General features: G+C 47.5%; 1 protein-coding gene across 4 annotated transcripts in view; it reads left to right on the top strand.

The window, feature by feature from the left end:
• The window catches only part of myom1a (myomesin 1a (skelemin)), a 124,845-nt gene that overhangs the window by 37,742 nt on the left and 61,361 nt on the right, over positions 1 to 25,742 (top strand). For all 4 annotated transcript variants that reach the window (XM_036966992.2, XM_036966996.2, XM_036966995.2 and 1 more), the window contains 10 exons: positions 8,062 to 8,245; positions 10,062 to 10,236; positions 10,454 to 10,575; positions 11,617 to 11,813; positions 12,923 to 13,049; positions 18,131 to 18,312; positions 18,541 to 18,655; positions 18,971 to 19,127; positions 21,668 to 21,774; positions 22,827 to 22,871. In XM_036966992.2, the coding sequence (XP_036822887.2) occupies positions 8,062 to 8,245; positions 10,062 to 10,236; positions 10,454 to 10,575; positions 11,617 to 11,813; positions 12,923 to 13,049; positions 18,131 to 18,312; positions 18,541 to 18,655; positions 18,971 to 19,127; positions 21,668 to 21,774; positions 22,827 to 22,871 (1,411 nt within the window). The remainder of the gene's footprint in view (positions 1 to 8,061; positions 8,246 to 10,061; positions 10,237 to 10,453; positions 10,576 to 11,616; positions 11,814 to 12,922; positions 13,050 to 18,130; positions 18,313 to 18,540; positions 18,656 to 18,970; positions 19,128 to 21,667; positions 21,775 to 22,826; positions 22,872 to 25,742) is intronic.

The following is a 25,742-nucleotide window of genomic DNA, read 5'->3' on the forward strand; positions in this document are numbered from 1 at the left end:
AATAAACAATAAACAGTAATCTAGTAATCTAATCCTTTCAACCTGTTGCATTAATTTAGTAAAAATATGAACCTGTTGTTTAACAAATCTAGAACCTTTAAAAAGTTGGTCATCAGCGTAATAGTCAAAACTAACTGTTGCCCACTCTTAGCTATAATGTGGGCGTGCCCCAAAGGTCAATACTGTTCATCCTGTACATTAATGATCTGCCTTCTGTCTGTACTGGGTCTGAAGTTCAAATGTATGCAGATGATACAGTGATATGTGCATGCAAAGAGCAAACAACAAGCTACACAAGAACTCACTACTGTAATGGTAAAGGTTACAAAGTGGCTCAGTGACTCGTGTTTGCATCTCAATGTGAAAAAAACTGTCTGCATGTTCTTCACAAAGAGGGCAACAGATGCTACAGAGCCAGATGTCTATGTGTCAGGGGAGAATGTAAGGGTTTTCCTCCTCTTCGTCTGAGGAGGAGAAGCGAGAGGGATCGGAGGACCAATGCGCAGCGTGGTAGGTATCCATGGTTGTTTATTTAAAAAACATCAACTGAACACTATGAATACAAAAACAATAAATGTGAACAAACCGAAACAGTACCGTGTGGCGAATAAACACAGACACGGAAACAATCACCCACAAAACAACATTGAAACCCAGGCTACCTAAGTATGATTCTCAATCAGAGACAACTTACGACACCTGCCTCTGATTGAGAACCATACTAGGCCGAACACAGAAAACCAACCTAGAAACACAGAACATAGAATGCCCACCCAACTCACGTCCTGACCAACTAAAACAAACAAATAACACAAGAACTAGGGTCAGAACGTGACTGTCACGATCGTCGTAAGGAGCGGACCAAAATGCAGCGTGGTATGTGTTCATGATGATTTTTTAATTAAAGAAAGCACTTGGAATTATGCAACTTGGAATTATGAAAAAATGAGCTCCAACTGAGAAGAATCGGTCACCCAACTTGGAATTATGAAAAAACGAGCTCCGACTGGGAAGAATTGGTCACCCAACTTGGAATTTTGAAAAGAAAACGAGCTCCAACTGGGAAGAATCGGTCACCCAAATTGGAATTCCAACTTGGGCCTATTTCTAGATCTCTGACTTGAAGATCCCTTATCTCATGATCGGACCTTGTATTTTTGAAACTGGATTCAGTGCTCTCGTCTGCATTAAACCCAAATATCGATACAGGTTCGATGTGACGGCAGAGATGAGGTGCACATTGACAACCATGCACCTGACTTTGAAAAGCTCTGACGCAACATGCACACCCATCTCATTGGTGATGGTCAGATAAGAGATTTGCAATTGACTGTCATAGCCCCACATTAAAAGTATGTGATGGTGAGTTGAGAAGACAATCAGAAATACTGTTAGAATGTTTTTCAATTGACTGCCATAGCCCCAAATAAAAAAGTAAACATTGACTGTTAAAAACCTCTCTGGGATATGCGGGACGCTTGCGTCCCACTTGGCCAATGGCCAGGGAAATGTAGAGCGCCAAATTCAAATAAAATAGTAAAACATTTAACTTTCATTAAATCACACATGTAAGATACCAAATTAAAGCTACACTCGTTGTGAATCCAGCCAACATGTCAGATTTCAAAAAGGCTTTTCGGCGAAAGCTTAAGATGCTATTATCTGATGATAGCACAACAGTAAATAAAGAGAGAAAGCATATTTCAACCCTGCAGGCGCTAAACAAAACACAGAAATAAAATATAAATCATGCCTTACCTTAGATGAGCTTCTTTTGCTGGCACTCCAATATGTCCCATAAACATCACAAATGGTCCTTTTGTTCGATTAATTCCGTCGATATCTATCCAAAATGTCCATTTATTTGGCGCGTTTGATCCAGAAAAACACAGCTTCAAATTTGGGCAACGTCACTACAAAATATCTCAAAAGTTACCTGTAAACTTTGCTAAAACATTTCAAACTACTTTTGTAATACAACTTTAGGTATTTTTAAACTTTAATAATCGATCAAAATGAAGACGGGTCTATCTGTTTTCAATACAGGACGATAACAAACTAACGCTACTTTTCTGGTCTTGCGCAACTCTCAAACAGTACACATAACGTGACAGTCATTCAAGATGGCCGTACTTCTTCATTACACAAAGGAATAACCTCAACCAATTTCCAAGACTGGTGATATCCAGTGGAAGCGGTAGGAACTGGAAACAAGTCCCTTAGAATTTTGGTTTCCCAATGAAAGCTCATTTAATAGACAGTGACTGAATGGTTTGTCCTCAAGGTTTTGCCTGCTACATAAGTTCTGTTATACTCACAGACATGATTCAAACGGTTTTAGAAACTTCAGAGTGTTTTCTATCCATATCTACTAATAATATGCATATCTTATATTCTGAGGATGAATACCAGGAGTTGAAATTGGGCACGCTATTTATTCAAAAGTGAAAATGCTGCACCCTATCCCGAAGAGGTTTTTAAGGACATAATTTATTTTCACATGGTTGGGGTTGTGAGAATTTACAGATATCAAAATGGGGTTGTGGGTCAAAACAGTTTGGGAACCCTTGGTGTCGAGTCAGTATGAATGTGTGTGCACATTATGTGTGTGTGAGCAAATTAAGTGTGTGTGTCATGTATTGTCATGTTGTGTCTTGTTTCTGTCCTTTCCCTTCACCCTGTCTCCCTCTGCTGGTCGTTATTAGGTTACCTTTTCTCCCCCTCTTTCCCCCAGCTGTTCCTTGTCTCCTCCTAACTACCTCGTCACCCCTTTTCCCACCTGTTCCCTTTTTCCCTCTGATTAGTCCTCTATATCTCTCTCTGTTTTTGCTCCTGTCTTTGTCGGATTCTTGTTTGTGTTATTCATGCCTGAACCAGACTATCGTCATGTTTGCTGCAACCTTGTCCTGTCCTGTCGGAATCTGTCGGTCCATCTGAGCCTACCTATGTTTTGTCATTAAAGAAGCTCTGTTTACGTTAATTCGCTTTTGGGTCCTCATTCACGCACCGTGACAGAAGAATCCGACCAAGAATGGACCCAGCGACTTCGGATCCTCTCCACTCAGCCGTCGAGATCCAGGGAGCGATGCTAGGCAGACACGAGCAGGAATTGTCTGCTGCTCGACATGCCGTTGAGACCCTGGCCACCCAAGTCTCCAACCTCACAGAACAGGTTCACCATCTCCGCCTCGATCCACCGGCCACTTCCAGGGCTTTCGAATCTCCGGAGCCCAGAATCAATAACCCGCCGTGTTACTCTGGGGAGCCCACTGAATGCCGCTCGTTCCTCACCCAGTGTGATATTGTGTTTTCTCTCCAGCCCAACACTTACTCCAGGAGCACTGCTCGTGTCGCCTACGTCATATCTCTCCTTACTGGACGGGCTCGTGAGTGGGGCACGGCAATCTGGGAGGCAAGGGCTGAGTGTACTAACCAGTATCAGGACTTTAAGGAGGAGATGATACGGGTTTTTGATCGATCTGTTTTTGGGGAGGAGGCTTCCAGGGCCCTGTCTTCCCTATGTCAAGGTAATCGATCCATAACAGACTACTCTATTGAGTTTCGCACTCTTGCTGCCTCCAGTGGCTGGAACGAGCCGGCTTTGCTCGCTCGTTTTCTGGAGGGTCTCCGCGCAGAGGTAAAGGATGAGATTCTCTCCCGGGAGGTTCCTTCCAGCGTGGATTCCTTGATTGAACTCGCTATTCGCATTGAGCGACGGGTTGATCTTCGTCACCGAGCTCGTGGAAAGGAGCTCGCGTTCTCCGTTGCCCCCCTCTCCGCATCACTACCATCTTCCTCTGCCAGCTCGGGTGCTGTGCCTATGCAGCTGGGAGGTATCCGCATCTCGACTAAGGAGAGGGAACGGAGAATCACCAACCGCCTCTGTCTCTATTGCGGTTCTGCTGGTCATTTTGTCACTTCATGTCCAGTAAAAGCCAGAGCTCATCAGTAAGCGGAGGGCTACTGGTGAGCGCTACTACTCCTGTCTCTCCTTCAAGATCCTGCACTACCTTGTCGGTCCATCTACGCTGGACCGGTTCGTCAGCTTCCTGCAGTGCCTTAATAGACTCTGGGGCGGAGGGCTGTTTTATGGACGAGACCTGGGCTCGGGAACATGACATTCCTCTCAGACAGTTAAGGGAGTCCACGGCCTTGTTCGCCCTGGATGGTAGTCCTCTCCCCAGGATTCAGCGTGAGACGCTACCTTTAACCCTCACTGTTTCTGGTAATCATAGCGAAACCATTTCTTTTTTAATTTTTCGTTCACCTTTTACACCTGTTGTTTTGGGCCATCCCTGGCTAGTTTGTCATAATCCTTCCATTAATTGGTCTAGTAATTCTATCCTCTCCTGGAACGTCTCTTGTCATGTGAAATGTTTAATGTCTGCTATCCCTCCTGTTTCCTCTGTCTCTTCTTCACAGGAGGAGCCTGGTGATTTGACAGGGGTGCCGGAGGAATATCACGATCTGCGCACGGTGTTCAGTCGGTCCAGGGCCACCTCTCTTCCTCCACACCGGTCGTATGATTGTAGTATTGATCTCCTTCCGGGAACCACTCCCCCCCGGGGTAGACTATACTCTCTGTCGGCTCCCGAACGTAAGGCTCTCGAAGATTATTTGTCTGTAGCTCTTGCCGCCGGTACCATAGTCCCCTCCTCCTCTCCCGCCGGAGCGGGGGTTTTTTTTGTTAAGAAGAAGGACGGGTCCCTGCGCCCCTGCATAGATTATCGAGGGCTGAATGACATAACAGTGAAGAATCGTTATCCGCTTCCTCTTATGTCTTCAGCCTTCGAGATCCTGCAGGGAGCCAGGTTTTTCACTAAGTTGGACCTTCGTAACGCTTACCATCTTGTGCGCATCAGGGAGGGGGACGAGTGGAAGACGGCGTTTAACACTCCGTTAGGGCACTTTGAATACCGGGTTCTTCCTTTCGGCCTCGCTAACGCTCCAGCTGTCTTTCAGGCATTAGTCAATGATGTCCTGAGAGACATGCTGAACATCTTTGTTTTCGTTTACCTTGACGATATCCTGATTTTTTCACCGTCACTCCAGATTCATGTTCAGCACGTTCGACGTGTCCTCCAGCGCCTTTTAGAGAATTGTCTTTTTGTGAAGGCTGAGAAGTGCTCTTTTCATGCCTCCTCCGTCACATTTCTCGGTTCTGTTATTTCCGCTGAAGGCATTAAGATGGATCCCGCTAAGGTCCAAGCTGTCATTGATTGGCCCGTCCCTAAGTCACGCGTCGAGCTGCAGCGCTTTCTCGGCTTCGCGAACTTCTATCGTCGTTTCATCCGTAATTTCGGTCAGGTGGCAGCTCCTCTCACAGCCCTTACTTCTGTCAAGACGTGCTTTAAGTGGTCCGTTTCCGCCCAGGGAGCTTTTGATCTCCTCAAGAATCGTTTTACATCCGCACCTATCCTTGTTACACCTGACGTCACTAGACAGTTCGTTGTCGAGGTTGACGCGTCAGAGGTGGGCGTGGGAGCCATTCTTTCTCAGCGCTCCCTCTCTGACGACAAGGTCCACCCTTGCGCGTATTTTTCTCATCGCCTGTCGCCGTCGGAACGTAACTATGATGTGGGAAACCGCAAACTGCTCGCCATCCGCTTAGCCCTAGGCGAATGGCGACAGTGGTTGGAGGGGGCGACCGTTCCTTTTGTCGTTTGGACTGACCATAGGAACCTTGAGTACATCCGTTCTGCCAAACGACTTAATGCGCGTCAGGCGCGCTGGGCGCTGTTTTTCGCTCGTTTCGAGTTCGTGATTTCTTATCGTCCGGGCTCTAAGAACACCAAGCCTGATGCTTTATCTCGTCTCTTCAGTTCTTCAGTAGCCTCCACTGACCCCGAGGGGATTCTCCCTGAGGGGCGTGTTGTCGGGTTGACTGTCTGGGGAATTGAGAGGCAGGTAAAGCAAGCACTCACTCAAACTCCGTCGCCGCGCGCTTGTCCTAGGAACCTTCTTTTCGTTCCCGTTCCTACTCGTCTGGCCGTTCTTCAGTGGGCTCACTCTGCCAAGTTAGCCGGCCACCCTGGCGTTCGGGGTACGCTTGCTTCCATTCGCCAGCGTTTTTGGTGGCCCACCCGGGAGCATGACACGCGTCGCTTCGTGGCTGCTTGTTCGGTCTGCGCGCAGACTAAGTCCGGTAACTCCCCTCCTGCCGGCCGTCTCAGGCCGCTTCCCATTCCCTCTCGACCGTGGTCTCACATCGCCTTAGATTTTGTCACCGGACTGCCTTCGTCAGCGGGGAAGACTGTTATTCTTACGGTTGTCGACAGGTTCTCTAAGGCGGCTCATTTTATTCCCCTTGCTAAGCTTCCTTCTGCTAAAGAGACGGCACAAATCATCATCGAGAATGTTTTCAGAATTCATGGCCTTCCGTCAGACGTCGTTTCGGACAGAGGTCCGCAATTCACGTCTCAATTTTGGAGGGAGTTTTGCCGTTTGATTGGGGCTTCCGTCAGTCTCTCTTCCGGCTTTCACCCCCAGTCTAACGGTCAAGCAGAACGGGCCAATCAGACTATTGGTCGCATCTTACGCAGTCTTTCTTTTCGCAACCCTGCGTCTTGGTCAGAACAGCTCCCCTGGGCAGAATACGCCCACAACTCGCTTCCTTCGTCTGCGACCGGGCTATCTCCTTTTCAGAGTAGCCTCGGGTACCAGCCTCCGCTGTTCTTATCTCAGTTCGCCGAGTCCAGCGTCCCCTCCGCTCAGGCTTTTGTCCAACGTTGCGAGCGCACCTGGAAGAGGGTCAGGTCTGCACTTTGCCGTTATAGGGCGCAGACTGTGAGAGCTGCTAATAAGCGTAGAACTAAGAGTCCTAGATATTGTCGCGGTCAGAGAGTTTGGCTCTCCACTCAGAACCTTCCCCTTAAGACCGCTTCTCGCAAGTTGACCCCGCGGTTCATTGGTCCGTTCCGCATTTCTCAGATCATTAATCCTGTCGCAGTTCGACTTCTTCTTCCGCGATATCTTCGTCGCGTCCACCCGGTCTTCCATGTCTCCTGTATCAAGCCCGTTCTTCGCGCCCCCGCTCGTCTTCCCCCCCCCCCCCATCCTTGTCGAGGGCGCACCCATCTACAGGGTCCGTAGGATTTTGGACATGCGTCCTCGGGGCCGTGGTCATCAGTACCTAGTAGATTGGGAGGGGTACGGTCCTGAGGAGAGGAGTTGGGTTCCCTCTCGGGACGTGCTGGACCGTGCGCTGATCGAGGATTTCCTCCGTTGCCGCCAGGTTTCCTCCTCGAGTGCGCCAGGAGGCGCGCGGTGAGTGGGGGGGTACTGTCATGTATTGTCATGTTGTGTCTTGTTTCTGTCCTTTCCCTTCACCCTGTCTCCCTCTGCTGGTCGTTATTAGGTTACCTTTTCTCCCCCTCTTTCCCCCAGCTGTTCCTTGTCTCCTCCTAACTACCTCGTCACCCCTTTTCCCACCTGTTCCCTTTTTCCCTCTGTTTAGTCCTCTATATCTCTCTCTGTTTTTGCTCCTGTCTTTGTCGGATTCTTGTTTGTGTTATTCATGCCTGAACCAGACTATCGTCATGTTTGCTGCAACCTTGTCCTGTCCTGTCGGAATCTGCCGGTCCATCTGAGCCTACCTATGTTTTGTCATTAAAGAAGCTCTGTTTACGTTAATTCGTTTTTGGGTCCTCATTCACGCACCGTGACAGTGTGTGTGTTTGTGTGACTGAGTCGTGCCGTTAGCAAACCTGATGGTATTCTTGGAGTCGTGCATGGGTGAACAGGGAGTATAGGAGTGGATTAAGCACACACCCCTGAGGGGCCCCAGTGTTGATGGTCAGCATGGTGGATATGTTGTTGCCTACCCTCACCACCTGGGGTACCCGTCAGGAAGTCCAGGAGTGTTAAGTCCTAGATTCTGGGATGATGGAGATGATGTGTGCCATAACAAGCCTTTCAAAGCATTTCATGATTACAGATGTGAGTGCTGCAGGGCGTTAGCCTTAGAGTTGTTGGGGAAAGGAAGGATGATGGTCAGGTTGGTTGACTGATTGATGACCCTGTATTCCGGTGTTGACCAGTCCTGGGTGTTTATTTTGCCAGTGTGTTGCTGGTAGTGAGTGCTGGCAGAGGGCCAACACAGGGATGCCTGTCAAGTCTCCTCGCTTCGCGCTGTTTGATCTGGCAGAGGGGAAGAGCTACAGTTTCAGAGTCCGCTGCTGTAACTCTGCTGGGATGTCTGAGGCCTCCTCTGCTACTGGAGATATCACTGTAGGAGACATGCTGGGTGAGTAGAGAGATAAAGACATATTGAGATATACAGTGCCTTGCGAAAGTATTCGGCCCCCTTGAACTTTGCGACCTTTTGCCACATTTCAGGCTTCAAACATAAAGATAGAAAACTGTATTTTTTTGTGAAGAATCAACAACAAGTGGGACACAATCATGAAGTGGAACGACATTTATTGGATATTTCAAACTTTTTAACAAATCAAAAACTGAAAAATTGGGCGTGCAAAATTATTCAGCCCTTTTACTTTCAGTGCAGCAAACTCTCTCCAGAAGTTCAGTGAGGATCTCTGAATGATCCAATGTTGACCTAAATGACTAATGATAATAAATACAATCCACCTGTGTGTAATCAAGTCTCCGTATAAATGCACCTGCACTGTGATAGTCTCAGAGGTCCGTCAAAAGCGCAGAGAGCATCATGAAGAACAAGGAACACACCAGGCAGGTCCGAGATACTGTTGTGAAGAAGTTTAAAGCCGGATTTGGATACAAAAATATTTCCCAAGCTTTAAACATCCCAAGGAGCACTGTGCAAGCGATAATATTGAAATGGAAGGAGTATCAGACCACTGCAAATCTACCAAGACCTGGCCGTCCCTCTAAACTTTCAGATCATACAAGGAGAAGACTGATCAGAGATGCAGCCAAGAGGCCCATGATCACTCTGGATGAACTGCAGAGATCTACAGCTGAGGTGGGAGACTCTGTCCATAGGACAACAATCAGTCGTATATTGCACAAATCTGGCCTTTATGGAAGAGTGGCAAGAAGAAAGCCATTTCTTAAAGATATCCATAAAAAGTGTCGTTTAAAGTTTGCCACAAGCCACCTGGGAGACACACCAAACATGTGGAAGAAGGTGCTCTGGTCAGATGAAACCAAAATGGAACTTTTTGGCAACAATGCAAAACGTTATGTTTGGCGTAAAAGCAACACAGCTGAACACACCATCCCCACTGTCAAACATGGTGGTGGCAGCATCATGGTTTGGGCCTGCTTTTCTTCAGCAGGGACAGGTAAGATGGTTAAAATTGATGGGAAGATGGATGGAGCCAAATACAGGACCATTCTGGAAGAAAACCTGATGGAGTCTGCAAAAGACCTGAGACTGGGACGGAGATTTGTCTTCCAACAAGACAATGATCCAAAACATAAAGCAAAATCTACAATGGAATGGTTCAAAAAGAAACATATCCAGGTGTTAGAATGGCCAAGTCAAAGTCCAGACCTGAATCCAATCGAGAATCTGTGGAAAGAACTGAAAACTGCTGTTCACAAATGCTCTCCATCCAACCTCACTGAGCTCGAGCTGTTTTGCAAGGAGGAATGGGAAAAAATGTCAGTCTCTCAATGTGCAAAACTGATAGAGACATACCCCAAGCGACTTACAGCTGTAATCGCAGCAAAAGGTGGCGCTACAAAGTATTAACTTAAGGGGGCTGAATAATTTTGCACGCCCAATTTTTCAGTTTTTGATTTGTTAAAAAAGTTTGAAATATCTAATAAATGTCGTTCCACTTCATGATTGTGTCCCACTTGTTGTTGATTCTTCACAAAAAAATACAGTTTTATATCTTTATGTTTGAAGCCTGAAATGTGGCAAAAGGTCGCAAAGTTCAAGGGGGCCAAATACTTTCGCAAGGCACTGTATACTGTAGATATATACAGCAACTCTGCTGGGATGTCTGAGCTCTCCTCTGCTACTGGAGATATCACTGTAGGAGACATGCTGGGTGAGTAGAGAGATAAAGACATATTGCTACATATACTGGACTACTGTACTCTGCTCCCCCCATCTCCCTCGCTCTCAGACCTGCCTGCGGCCCCCGGCCCAGCCGTAGCCACTAGGAACACAGATACATCAGTCGTTGTTTCCTGGGGGGCGTCTAAGGATGTAAAACACCTGGTGGGATATTACATCAACTATACTGTGGCGGGCAGTGATGTCTGGACACCTGCAAACAACAAGCCTGTTAAAGGAACTAGGTACATTACATTATAGCAATTCAATCAATCACCCAATCAACCATTTATTCATTTTTTCATTAATTAAATCTTCCTTTCATCCAATATTTCATTCATTAATTCATCCATCCATTAATTCATTCATTTTTTTTATTCAAAAATCAATCAATAAATCAGTCATTCATTCATTCATTCAATAATCCAAATCAATAACCCTACGTAATTCCTGTCCCAACAGGTTTGTGTGCCACGGTCTGAACACAGGAGACTCGTGTGTGTTCCGTGTGAAGGCGGTGAACGCAGCAGGGTACAGTCACAGCTCTTTGGAGTCAGAGGCCGTGGTCGTCAAGGCTGGCATCGGTAAGACTTTACAGAACTGGGTTTACTGTATAGATTGCAATATAACAAAGAAGGAATATGAGGTGAAGATCTTGGGAGGTTTCAGTTGTTGCTTTTAACAGTACGCTACTATGCATTTCTCACTGTATTCCTCAGCTCTGTTAGTCCAGATCTTTAGCATGTATTTCTCACTGTATATAAGACAACTCCTCAGCTCTATGTTTGTCCAGAACTGTAGGATGTATTTCTCAGTGTATATAAGACAATTCCTCAAAAGCCAAAGCCATCCTCCCTGTCCCATCCTCCCCTCCCTGTCCCATCCTCCCTGTCCCATCCTCCCTGTCCCATCCTCCCCTCCCTGTCCCATCCTCCCCTCCCTGTCCCATCCGCCCTGTCCCATCCTCCCCTCCCTGTCCAATTCCCTGTCCCATCCTACCTGTCCCATCCTCCCCTCCCTGTCCCATCCTCCCCTCTCTGTCCCATCCGCCCTGTCCCATCCTCCCCTTCCCTGTCCCATCCTCCCTGTCTCATCCTCCCATCCCTGTCCCGTATTCCTTGTCCCATCCTCCACTCCCTGGCCCATCCTCCCTGTCCCATTCCCCCTGTCCCATTCTCCCCTCCCTGTCCCATCCTCCCTGTCCCATCCTCCCCTCCCTGTCCCATCTGCCCTGTCCCATCCTCCCCTCCCTGGCCCATCCTCCCTGTCCCATTCCCCCTGTCCCATCCTCCCCTCCCTGTCCCATCCTCCCTGTCCCATCCTCCCCTCCCTGTCCCATCTGCCCTGTCCCATCCTCCCCTCCCTGTCCCATCTCCCTGTCCCATCCTCTCTCCCTTGTCCCACCCCCCCCTCCCTGTCCCATCCGCCCTGTCCCATCCTCCCCTCCCTGTCCCATCCTCCCTGTCCCATCCTCCCTGTCCCATCCTCCCCTCCCTGTCCCATCCTCCCTGTCCCACCCTCCCTGTCCCATCCTCCCTGTCCCATCCTCCCCTCCCTGTCCCACCCTCACTGTCCCATCCTCCCTGTCCCATCCTCCCTGTTAACCTGAGGTACCCCCCCCCCAGCCATCCCTGGTGTCCCCAGTGGAGTCCACCTGATGGAGGCAGCTCGTGACTACATGGTGTTAGCCTGGAGGGAGCCGGCGGTGACCGGGGGAGCTGACATCAGAGGATACTTTGTGGACTACAGGACAGTAAAGGGTGGAGTTGAAGGACAGTGGCATGAACTCAACCCCAAGGCTGTCACCTGTACTTCCTATAAGGTAAGGCATTTTAAGACAAATGGCAAATGGCATAGAATTAACAAATGTTTTTGTTCTAAATTGATGGATTGATACGTTGCACTATTACAGCGACGGGGTAGTAGTGTGTTATTAAAGCTGTAGGGTGTGTTGATAAAGCCTCTAACCTTCCTGGGTGTGCTCTGTGTGTCCTTCCTGGGTGTGCAATGTGTGTCCTTCCTGGGTGTGCAATGTGTGTCCTTCCTGGGTGTGCTCTGTGTGTCCTTCCTGGGTGTGCTCTGTGTGTCCTTCCTGGGTGTGCTCTGTGTGTCTTTCCTGGGTGTGCTCTGTGTGTCTTTCCTGGGTGTGCTCTGTGTGTCCTTCCTGGGTGTGCTCTGTGTGTCCTTCCTGGGTGTGCAATGTGTGTCCTTCCTGGGTGTGCTCTGTGTGTCCTTCCTGGGTGTGCTCTGTGTGTCCTTCCTGGGTGTGCAATGTGTGTCCTTCCTGGATGTGCTCTGTGTGTCCTTCCTGGGTGTGCTCTGTGTGTCCTTCCTGGGTGTGCTATGTGTGTCCTTCCTGGGTGTGTCCTTCCTATGTATGTCCTTCCTGGGTGTGCTATGTGTGTCCTTCCTGGGTGTGTCCTTCCTATGTGTGTCCTTCCTGGGTGTGCTCTGTGTGTCCTTCCTGGGAGTGCAATGTGTGTCCTTCCTGGGTGTGACCTTCCTATGTGTGTCCTTCCTGGGTGTGCTATGTGTGTCCTTCCTGGGTCTGCTATGTGTGTCCTTCCTGGGTGTGTCCTTCCTGGGTGTGCTCTGTATGTCCTTCCTGGGAGTGCAATGTGTGTCCTTCCTGGGTGTGTCCTTTCTGGGTGTGCTATGTGTGTCCTTCCTGGGTGTGCTATGTGTGTTCTTCCTGGGTGTGTCCTTCCTGGGTGTGCTATACTTGTCCTTCCTGGGTGTGTCCTTCCTGGGTGTGCTATGTGTGTCCTTGCTGGGTGTGCTATGTGTGTCCTTCCTGGGTGTGTCCTTTCTGGGCGTGTCCTTCCTGGGTGTGTCCTTCCTGGGTGTGCTATGTGTGTCCTTCCTGGGTGTGTCCTTCCTGGGTGTGTCCTTCCTGGGTGTGTTCTTCCTGGGTGTGCTATGTGTGTCCAGGCAGAGAACCTGAAGGAGAACTTGTTCTACCAGTTCCAAGTGCGAGCCATCAACATGGCCGGGGTCAGCGAGGCCTCTCTGCCCAGCGCAGCTCTGGAGTGTAAAGAATGGACCATTGCTAAGCCAGGTACCCTTACCCTATACCCTAACCTTACCCTTACCCTATACCCTAACCTTACCCTTTACCCTAAACCTATACCCTAACCTTACCCTATACACTAACCCTATACCCTAACCTTACCCTATACCCTAACCTTACCCTATACACTAACCTTACCCTATACCCTAACCTTACCCTATACACTAACCTTACCCTAACCTTACCCTATACCCTAACCTTACCCTATACACTAACCTTACCCTATACCCTAACCTTACCCTATACACTAACCTTACCCTAACCTTACCCTATACCCTAACCTTACCCTATACCCTAACCTTACCCTATACACTAACCTTGCCCTATACCCTAACCTTACCCTAACCTTACCCTATAACCTAACTTTACCCTAACCTTACACTTTACACTAACATTACCCTATACCCTAACCTTACCCTATACACTAACCTTAACCTATACCCTAACCTTACACTACATCCTATACCCTTTAACCTAAACCCTAACCTTACCCTATACCCTAACCTTACCCTATACCCTAACCTTACCCTATACACTAACCTTACCCTAACCTTACCCTATACACTAACCTTACCCTATACCCTACCTTACGCTATACACTAACCTTACCCTATACCCTAACCTTACCCTAACCTTACCCTATACCCTAATCTTACCCTATACCCTAACCTTACCCTAACCTTACCCTATACCCTAACCTTACCCTTCACACTAACCTTACCCTATACCCTAACCTTACCCTATACCCTAGCATTACCCTATACCCTAACCTTACCCTATACACTAACCTTACCCTATACCCTAACCTTTCCCTAACCTTAACCTATACCCTAACCTTACACTACCCTATATCCTATACCTTAACCTTACACTACCCTATATCCTATACCCTAACCTTACACTACCCTATATCCCATACCCTAACCTTACCCTGACCTTACCCTATACCCTAACCTTACCCTATACCCTAACCTTACCCTTACCCAATACCCTAACCTAACCTTACCCTAACCTTACCCTATACCCTAACCTTACCCTATACACTAACCTTACCCTATACCCCAACCTTACCCTAACCTTAAACTGTACCCTAACCTTACACTACCCTATATCCTATACCTTAACCTTACACTACCCTATATCCTCTACCCTAACCTTACCCTAACCTTACCCTATACCCTAACCTTACCCTATACCCTATACCCTAACCTTACCCTATACCCTAACCTTACCCTATACCCTAGCCTTACCCTATACCCTAGCCTTACCCTATATCCTATACCCTAACCTTACCCTATACCCTAACCTTACCCTATACCCTAACCTTACACTACCCTATATCCTATACCCTAACCTTACCCTATACCCTAACCTTACCCTAACCTTACCCTATACCCTAACCTTACCCTATACCCTAATCTTACCCTATACCCTAACCTTATCCTATACCCTAACCTTACCCTATACCCTAACCTTACCCTAACCTTACCCTATACCCTAACCTTAACCTATACCCTAATCTTACCCTATACCCTAACCTTAACCTATACCCTAATCTTACCCTATACCCTAACCTTACCCTATACCCTAACCTTACCCTATACCCTAACCTTACACTACCCTATATCCTATACCCTAACCTTACCCTATACCATAACCTTACCCTATACCCTAACCTTACCCTATACCCTAACCTTACCCTAACCATACCCTATACCCTAACCTTAACCTGTACCCTAACCTTACCCTATACCCTAACCTTACCCTATACCCTAACCTTAACCTATACCCTAATCTTACCCTATACCCTAACCTTAACCTATACCCTAATCTTACCCTATACCCTAACCTTACCCTATACCCTAACCTTACCCTATACCCTAACCTTACACTACCCTATATCCTATACCCTAACCTTACCCTATACCATAACCTTACCCTATACCCTAACCTTACCCTATACCCTAACCTTACCCTAACCATACCCTATACCCTAACCTTAACCTGTACCCTAACCTTACCCTATACCCTAACCTTACCCTAACCTTAACCTGTACCCTAACCTTACCCTATACCCTAACCTTAACCTATACCCTAACCTTACCCTAACCTTATCCTATACCCTAACCTTACCCTATACCCTAACCTTACCCTAACCTTACCCTATACTCTAACCTTAACCTGTACCCTAACCTTACCCTATACCCTAACCTTAACCTATACCCTAACCTTACCCTAACCTTACCCTATACCCTAACCTTACACTACCCTATATCCTATACCCTAACCTTACCCTATACCCTAACCTTACCCTAACCTTACCCTATACCCTAACCTTAACCTGTACCCTAACCTTACCCTAACCTTAACCTATACCCTAACCTTACCCTAACCTTACCCTATACCCTAACCTTACACTACCCTATATCCTATACCCTAACCTTACCCTATAGCCTAACCTTACCCTAACCTTACCCTATACCCTAACCTTAACCTGTACCCTAACCTTACCCTATACCCTAACCTTAACCTGTACCCTAACCTTACCCTATACCCGAACCTTACCCTTTACCCTAACCTTAACCTATACCCTAACCTTACCCTAACCTTACCCTATACCCTAACCTTACCCTATACCCTAACCTTAACCTGTACCCTAACCTTACCCTATACCCTAACCTTAACCTATACCCTAACCTTACCCTAACCTTACCCTATACCCTAACCTTACACTACCCTATACCCTATACCCTTTAAACTATACCCTAACCTTACCCTATACCCTAACCTTAACCTGTACCCTAACCTTACCCTAACCTTAACCTATACCCTAACCTTACCCTAACCTTACCCTATACCCTAACCTTACCCTATACCCTAACCTTACCCTATACCCTAACCTTACCCTAACCTTACCCTATACCCTAACCTTACCCTATACCCTAACCTTAACCTGTACCCTAACCTTACCCTATACCCTAACCTTAACCTATACCCTAACCTTACCCTAACCTTACCCTATACCCTAACCTTAACCTATACCCTAACCTTACCCTAACCTTACCCTATACCCTAACCTTACCCTATACCCTAACCTTACCCTATACCCTAACCTTACACTACCCTATACCCTATACCCTAACCTTACCCTAACCTTACCCTAACCTTAACCTGTACCCTAACCTTAACCTATACCCTAACCTTAACCTATACCCTAACCTTACCCTAACCTTATCCTATACCCTAACCTTACCCTATACCCTAACCTTACCCTATACTCTAACCTTAACCTGTACCCTAACCTTACCCTATACCCTAACCTTAACCTATACCCTAACCTTACCCTAACCTTACCCTATACCCTAACCTTACACTACCCTATATCCTATACCCTAACCTTACCCTATACCCTAACCTTACCCTAACCTTACCCTATACCCTAACCTTAACCTGTACCCTAACCTTACCCTAACCTTAACCTATACCCTAACCTTACCCTAACCTTACCCTATACCCTAATCTTACACTACCCTATATCCTATACCCTAACCTTACCCTATACCCTAACCTTACCCTAACCTTACCCTATACCCTAACCTTAACCTGTACCCTAACCTTACCCTATACCCTAACCTTAACCTGTACCCTAACCTTACCCTATACCCGAACCTTACCCTTTACCCTAACCTTAACCTATACCCTAACCTTACCCTAACCTTACCCTATACCCTAACCTTACCCTATACCCTAACCTTAACCTGTACCCTAACCTTACCCTATACCCTAACCTTAACCTATACCCTAACCTTACCCTAACCTTACCCTATACCCTAACCTTACACTACCCTATACCCTATACCCTTTAAACTATACCCTAACCTTACCCTATACCCTAACCTTAACCTGTACCCTAACCTTACCCTAACCTTAACCTATACCCTAACCTTACCCTATACCCTAACCTTACCCTATACCCTAACCTTACCCTATACCCTAACCTTAACCTGTACCCTAACCTTACCCTATACCCTAACCTTAACCTATACCCTAACCTTACCCTAACCTTACCCTGTACCCTAACCTTAACCTATACCCTAACCTTACCCTATACCCTAACCTTACCCTATACCCTAACCTTACCCTATACCCTAACCTTACACTACCCTATACCCTATACCCTAACCTTACCCTAACCTTAACCTTTACCCTAACCTTACCCTAACCTTACCCTATACCCTAACCTTACCCTATACCCTAACCTTACCCTATACCCTAACCTTACACTACCCTATACCCTATACCCTAACCTTAACCTATACCCTAACCTTACCCTAACCTTACCCTATACCCTAACCTTACACTACCCTATACCCTATACCCTAACCTTAACCTATACCCTAACCTTACCCTAACCTTACCCTATACCCTAACCTTACACTACCCTATATATCCTTTAAACTATACCCTAACCTTACCCTATACCCTAACCTTACACTACCCTATACCCTATACCTTAACCTTAACCTATACCCTAACCTTACCCTAACCTTACCCTATACCCTAACCTTACACTACCCTATACCCTATACCCTAACCTTAACCTATACCCTAACCTTACCCTAACCTTACCCTATACCCTAACCTTACCCTATACCCTAACCTTACCCTATACCCTAACCTTACCCTATACCCTATACCCTATACCCTTTAACCTATACCCTATCCCTGGAGTGTAAAAAATGAACAATCTCTAAGCCACGTACGCTTCTACCCTACCACAGAACAATTCCTCACAGGATCAGAACTAGAAGGTTTTCCTGGTCAAGCAGGGTTGGGGTCAATTACAATTCAAGAAGTACACCAAAATTCCAATTATCTTCAATGCCTTTTGATTAGGAACGCTGAAATTTGGTTAAATTTCTTATTGGAATTTAATTGGAATTGTCCCCAAACCTCTAGTTAAGTTACATGGTCAGACTTAGGAATGGATGTACAGTACAGTAACCTCTACCTGTCTGTCTCTCCCGGTGCTCCCCATGGTCGCTCTCTCTACCTGTCTGTCTCTCCAGGTGCTCCTCATGATCTCCATGTGTTGGAGGTGCGTGACAGTTCCCTGGTGTTGCTGTGGGAACCTCCTACCTTCGATGGCCGTACTCCTGTCAACGGCTTCTATGTGGACATCAAGGAGGCCGTGGCAGGGGAGGACTGGAAGGGAGTACATGAGAAGGCCACCAAGCTGAAGTACATGAAGGTTAGGATGTGTCCAAATATCTGCCATAGAGGACCCTGTCTATACCCATACCTGTCAGCATTCTATAGTGGTCCTTGGGAAGGCCACCAAGGTTAGCATTCCATCGATTCCAAGTAGTTTAGGACAAAGCCATCTGATGGCTTCCTGGAAAGTCAGATAGTGGAGTTGTAGTATGTTAGCTAACAGCAATGTGTGTTGTTCCTCTCCCTCCTTGTGTGTGTTCTCCAGGTGAATGGTCTGATTGCAGGCAGGTCCTATGTGTTCAGGGTGCGTGCTCAGAACCTGGCTGGAGTGGGAAAGACTTCTGCTGTGTTAGGACCTGTTCTGGCTCTAACCATGCCTGGTGTGTACAGTAGTACTGTCTGTCTGTCTGTCTGTCTGTCTGTCTGTCTGTCTGTCTGTCTGTCTGTCTGTCTGTCTGTCTGTCTGTCTGTCTGTCTGTCTGTCTGTCTGTCTGTCTGTCTGTCTCTGTCTCTGTCTCTGTCTCTGTCTCTGTCTCTCGGGACTTCTATGTAGAGTGAACAATGAGGGGGGCTTGGTTCTAATATTCTAGGTCTGTGCTTTTATTGATGTAACTATTGGGTTAATAAAGGTATTTTTAAAATCAAATCTCTTCTCCTTCTCCGTTTCTCTCCTCTATGAAACATGTACCCCCCAGGTACTCATGAGATAATACTGGATGTGGATGATGATGGTGTGATCTCCATGATCTTTGAGTGTTCTGAGATGGCCGAGGGGTCAGAGTTCATCTGGTCTAAGAACTACAAGACTCTGACAGACACCTCCAGACTCACCATCGTCACAGAGGGGGGCAAGTAAGTGCTGTTTCTATACCATGGTCGCAGAGGGGGAAAGTAAGATATGTTTCTATACCATCATCACAGAGGGGGAAAGTAAGTACTGTTTCTATACCATGGTCACAGAGGGGGAAAGTAAGATATGTTTCTATACCATGGTCACAGAGGGGGAAAGTAAGATATGTTTCTATACCATGGTCACAGAGGGGGAAAGTAAGTACTGTTTCTATACCATGGTCACAAAGGGGGAAAGTAAGATATGTTTCTATACCATGGTCACAGAGGGGGAAAGTAAGATATGTTTATATACCATGGTCACAGAGGGGGAAAGTAAGATATGGTTCTATACCATGGTCACAGAGGGGGAAAGTAGGTTCTGTTTATATACCATGGTCACAGAGGGGGAAAGTAAGATATGTTTCTATACCATGGTCACAGAGGGGGAAAGTAAGTACTGTTTCTATACCATGGTCACAGAGGGGGAAAGTAAGATATGTTTAAATACCATGGTCACAGAGGGGGAACGTAAGATATGTTTATATACCATGGTCACAGAGGGGGAAAGTAAGATATGGTTCTATACCATGGTCACAGAGGGGGAAAGTAAGTACTGTTTCTATACCATGGTCACAGAGGGGGAAAGTAAGATATGGTTCTATACCATGGTCACAGAGGGGGAAAGTAAGATATGTTTCTATACCATTGTCACAGAGGGGGAAGTAAGTACTGTTTCTATACCATGGTCACAGAGGGGGAAAGTAAGATATGTTTCTATACCATCATCACAGAGGGGGAAAGTAAGTACTGTTTCTATACCATGGTCACAGAGGGGGAAAGTAAGTACTGTTTCTATACCATGGTCACAGAGGGGGAAAGTAAGATATGTTTATATACCATGGTCACAGAGGGGGAAAGTAAGTACTGTTTATATACCATCATCACAGAGGGGGAAAGTAGGTTCTGTTTCTATACCATGGTCACAGAGGGGGGCAAGTAAGATATGTTTATATACCATGGTCACAGAGGGGGAAAGTAAGATATGTTTCTATACCATCATCACAGAGGGGGAAAGTAAGTACTGTTTCTATACCATGGTCACAGAGGGGGAAAGTAAGTACTGTTTCTATACCATGGTCACAGAGGGGGGCAAGTAAGATATGTTTATATACCATGGTCACAGAGGGGGAAAGTAAGATATGTTTATATACCATGGTCACAGAGGGGGAAAGTAAGATATGGTTCTATACCATGGTCACAGAGGGGGAAAGTAAGTACTGTTTCTATACCATGGTCACAGAGGGGGAAAGTAAGATATGTTTCTATACCATGGTCACAGAGGGGGAAAGTAAGATATGTTTCTATACCCTCATCACAGAGGGGGAAAGTAGGTTCTGTTTATATACCATGGTCACAGAGGGGGAAAGTAAGATATGTTTCTATACCATGGTCACAGAGGGGGAAAGTAAGATATGTTTCTATACCATGGTCACAGAGGGGGAAAGTAAGATATGTTTAAATACCATGGTCACAGAGGGGGAACGTAAGATATGTTTATATACCATGGTCACAGAGGGGGAAAGTAAGATATGGTTCTATACCATGGTCACAGAGGGGGAAAGTAAGTACTGTTTCTATACCATGGTCACAGAGGGGGAAAGTAAGTACTGTTTCTATACCATGGTCACAGAGGGGGAAAGTAAGATATGTTTCTATACCATCATCACAGAGGGGGAAAGTAAGTACTGTTTCTATACCATGGTCACAGAGGGGGAAAGTAAGTACTGTTTCTATACCATGGTCACAGAGGGGGGCAAGTAAGATATGTTTATATACCATGGTCACAGAGGGGGAAAGTAAGTACTGTTTATATACCATGGTCACAGAGGGGGAAAGTAAGTACTGTTTATATACCATGGTCACAGAGGGGGAAAGTAAGTACTGTTTATATACCATGGTCACAGAGGGGGAAAGTAAGATATGGTTCTATACCATGGTCACAGAGGGGGAAAGTAGGTACTGTTTCTATACCATCATCACAGAGGGGGAAAGTAGGTTCTGTTTCTATACCATGGTCACAGAGGGGGAAAGTAAGTGCTGTTTCTATACCATGGTCACAGAGGGGGAAAGTAAGATATGTTTCTATACCATGGTCACAGATGGGGAAAGTAAGTACTGTTTCTATACCATGGTCACAGAGGGGGAAAGTAAGATATGTTTCTATACCATCATCACAGAGGGGGAAAGTAAGTACTGTTTCTATACCATGGTCACAGAGGGGGAAAGTAAGTACTGGTTCTATACCATGGTCACAGAGGGGGAAAGTAAGTACTGTTTCTATACCATGGTCACAGAGGGGGAAAGTAAGTACTGTTTCTATACCATGGTCACAGAGGGGGAAAGTAAGATATGTTTCTATACCATGGTCACAGAGGGGGAAAGTAAGTACTGTTTCTATACCATCATCACAGAGGGGGAAAGTAGGTTCTGTGTGTCCGTTGCCTGGTGCTCCAGTCTGTTTCTGCTCTCTGTGTTAGTTCATTGTCATGCTGTCTCCTCAGGTCCAGAGCAATCTTTAATGCTCCCAGTCTGGAGGACCTTGGTATCTTCTCCTGTGAGGTTACCAACACTGTTGGAGTCTCAGCCAGCTACACTCTAACGGAGGCTGGTGAGTCCCTGTCCCATTTCGCTGTTCTACATTAGTTTCTAGGAGTAGGGGCTATGGATGGGGTTAGGATTGGGATTGTGTCAGAAACATTCTGAGGAGGTTGAGTCAGTCCTTCCTGGCTGTCTCAGATAACATATAATCAGGTCTGAGTGACCTCAGATCTTTGGAAGGAGGAGGCAAAGGTTTGGGGAGTGAGTAGGGGAAGGTTAGCTTTCTGAGTGATGTATTCTCTTCATGGTCCGGTTACTAACAGCTGCATCACATTAGCTCTTAGTGACGTGCAGATAGAGGTTTCATTTCCTCATCACCTACAGTATATGCAGATTGAAGTCGTTCTTATTGTGTAGAAGGAAATAAACATCTGTAGAAAACAGACGGAAAACCAATGATGTAATCCCTGACTGGACACAATAATCCGTCGTCTCACGATTATGACCTCGTTCCTGTCTGTTGGTGTGTCAGAGAGGAAGAAACAGGAGGGAAATGACAATAAAGGATTGTGTTTGGTATGGTGTGAAAATTAGTGGGAGGGGGTAAGGAGAGGAGAGGCGAGTGGAGGTGTGAAAATTAGAGGGAGGGGACAAGGAGAGGAGGAGGGAGTGGAGGTGTTAAAATTAGAGGGAGGGGGTAAGGAGAGGAGGAGTGAGTGGAGGTGTTAAAATTAGAGGGAGGGGGTAAGGAGAGGAGGAGTGAGTGGAGGTGTTAAAATTAGAGGGAGGGGGCAAGGAGAGGAGGAGGGAAATTAGAGGGAGGGTGCAAGGAGAGGAGGAGGGAAAATTAGAGGGAGGGGGCAAGGAGAGGGAGGGAAAATTAGAGGGAGTGGGTAAGGAGATGGAGGGAAAATTAGAGGGAGGGGGTAAGGAGCGGAAGGGAGTGGAGGTGTTAAAATTAGAGGGAGGGGTAGGGAGAAGAGGAGGGAAAATTAGACGGAGGGGGTAAGGAGCGGGAAGGGAGTGGAGGTGTTAAAAATGGAGGGAAGGGGTGGAGGTGTGAAAGAGATGCTGACGGTTATGGTCGTCACCAATGTTGTTGGTGATGTTGTTGATTGACAGGTCTGAAGCGTCTCCTGGACATCAGCCACGAGCACAAGTTCCCCAGTGAGTATTCGTCATTGCCCAGCATTCTCGTGCTACACTGTTCTGATCTAGACCGTCTCTTCTCCAGAGCTATACAGTAGTCTCTCCTCCCAGTCTGTTCTGACTCCCTGTCTCTCCTCCTTCACGCTGTCCTCCTGTCTCTCCTCCTTCACTTTGTCCCCTGTCTCTCCTCCTTCACTCTGTCCCCCTGACTCTCCTCCTTCCCTCTGTCCCCCTGACTCTCCTCCTTCACTCTGTCCCCCTGTCTTTCCTCCTTCACTCTGACCCATGTCTCTCCTCCTTCACCCTGTCCCCTGTCTCTCCTCCTTCACTCTGTCCCCCTGTCTCTCCTCCTTCACTCTGTCCCCCTGTCTCTCTTCCTTCACTCTGTCCCCTGTCTCTCCTCCTTCACTCGGTCCCCATGTCTCTCCTCCTTCACTCTGTCCTCCTTCACTCTGTCTCCCTGTTTCTCCTCCTTCACTTTGTCCCCCTATTTCTCCTCCTTCACTCTGTCCTCCTGTTTCTCCTTCTTCACTCTGTCCTCCTTCACTCTGTCCACCTGTTTCTCCTCCTTCACTTTGTCCCCCTGTTTCTCCTCCTTCACTTTGTCCCCCTGTTTCTCCTCCTTCACTCTGTCCCCCTGTCTCTCCTCCTTCACTTTGTCCCCTGTCTCTCCTCCTTCACTCTGTCCCCCTGTCTCTCCTCCTTCACTCTGTCCCCCTGTCTCTCTTCCTTCACTCTGTCCCCTGTCTCTCCTCCTTCACTCGGTCCCCATGTCTCTCCTCCTTCACTCTGTCCTCCTTCACTCTGTCTCCCTGTTTCTCCTCCTTCACTTTGTCCCCCTATTTCTCCTCCTTCACTCTGTCCTCCTGTTTCTCCTTCTTCACTCTGTCCTCCTTCACTCTGTCCACCTGTTTCTCCTCCTTCACTTTGTCCCCCTGTTTCTCCTCCTTCACTTTGTCCCCCTGTTTCTCCTCCTTCACTCTGTCCCCCTGTCTCTCCTCCTTCACTTTGTCCCCTGTCTCTCCTCATTCACTCTGTCCCCCTGTCTCTCCTCCTTCACTATGTCCCCCTGTTTCTCCTCCTTCACTCTGTCCCCCTGTTTCTCCTCCTTCACTCTGTCCCCCTGTTTCTCCTCCTTCACTCTGTCCCCCTGTTTCTTCTCCTTCACTCTGTTCCCATGTCACTCCTCCTTCACTCTGTTCCCATGTCTCTCCTCTTTCACTCTGTTCCCCTGTTTCTCCTCCTTCACTCTGTCCCCTGACTCTCCTCCTTCCCTCTGTCCCCCTGTCTCTCCCCCTTCACTCTGTTCCCATGTCTCTCCTCCTTCACTCTGTCCCTCTGTTTCTCTTCCTTCACGCTCTCCTCATTCACTCTGTCCCCCTGTCTCTCCTCCTTCACTCTGTCCCCATGTCTCTCCTCCTTCACTCTCTCCCCATGTCTCTTCTCCTTCACTGTTTCCCCCTGTTTCTCCTCCTTCACTCTGTCCCCATGTCTCCCCTCTTTCACTCTGTTCCCCTGTCTCTCCTCCTTCACCCTGTCTCCCTGTTTCTCCTCCTTCACTCTGTTCCCGTGTCACTCCTCCTTCACTCTGTTCCCATGTAACTCCTCCTTCACTCTGTTCCCATGTCTCTCCTCTTTCACTCTGTTCGCCTGTTTCTCCTCCTTCACTCTGTCCCCTGACTCTCCTCCTTCCCTCTGTCCCCCTGTCTCTCTCCCTTCACTCTGTTCCCATGTCTCTCCTCCTTCACTCTGTCCCCCTATTTCTCTTCCTTCACGCTCTCCTCATTCACTCTGTCCCCCTGTCTCTCCTCCTTCACTCTGTCCCCATGTCTCTCCTCCTTCACTCTCTCCCCATGTCTCTCCTCCTTCACTCTCTCCCCATGTCTCTACTCCTTCACTGTTTCCCCCTGTTTCTCCTCCTTCACTCTGTCCCCATGTCTCTCCTCTTTCACTCTGTTCCCCTGTCTCTCCTCCTTCACCCTGTCCCCCTGTTTCTCCTCCTTCACTCTGTCCCCCTATTTCTCCTCCTTAACTCTGTTCCCCTGTTTCTCCTCCTTCACTCTGTCCCCCTGTTTCTCCTCCTTCACTCTGTTCCCATGTCACTCCTCCTTCACTCTGTTCCCATGTCTCTCCTCTTTCACTCTGTTCCCCTGTTTCTCCTCCTTCACTCTGTCCCTGACTCTCCTCCTTCCCTCTGTCCCCCTGTCTCTCCCCCTTCACTCTGTCCCCCTGTCTCTCCTCCTTCACTCTGTCCCCATGTCTCTCCTCCTTCACTCTCTCCCCATGTCTCTCCTCCTTCACTCTCTCCCCATGTCTCTTCTCCTTCACTGTTTCCCCCTGTTTCTCCTCCTTCACTCTGTCCCCATGTCTCCCCTCTTTCACTCTGTTCCCCTGTCTCTCCTCCTTCACCCTGTGTCCCTGTTTCTCCTCCTTCACTCTGTTCCCATGTCACTCCTCCTTCACTCTGTTCCCATGTCACTCCTCCTTCACTCTGTTCCCATGTCTCTCCTCTTTCACTCTGTTCGCCTGTTTCTCCTCCTTCACTCTGTCCCCTGACTCTCCTCCTTCCCTCTGTCCCCCTGTCTCTCTCCCTTCACTCTGTTCCCATGTCTCTCCTCCTTCACTCTGTCCCCCTGTTTCTCTTCCTTCACGCTCTCCTCATTCACTCTGTCCCCCTGTCTCTCCTCCTTCACTCTGTCCCCATGTCTCTCCTCCTTCACTCTCTCCCCATGTCTCTCCTCCTTCACTCTGTCCCCATGTCTCTCCTCTTTCACTCTGTTCCCCTGTCTCTCCTCCTTCACCCTGTCCCCCTGTTTCTCCTCCTTCACTCTGTCCCCCTGTTTCTCCTCCTTAACTCTGTCCCCCTTTTTCTACTCCTTCACTCTGTTC

Source organism: Oncorhynchus mykiss, chromosome 28 (assembly GCF_057628025.1).
Source record: "Oncorhynchus mykiss isolate SJ-2025 chromosome 28, ASM5762802v1, whole genome shotgun sequence".
NCBI lineage: Eukaryota > Metazoa > Chordata > Actinopteri > Salmoniformes > Salmonidae > Oncorhynchus > Oncorhynchus mykiss.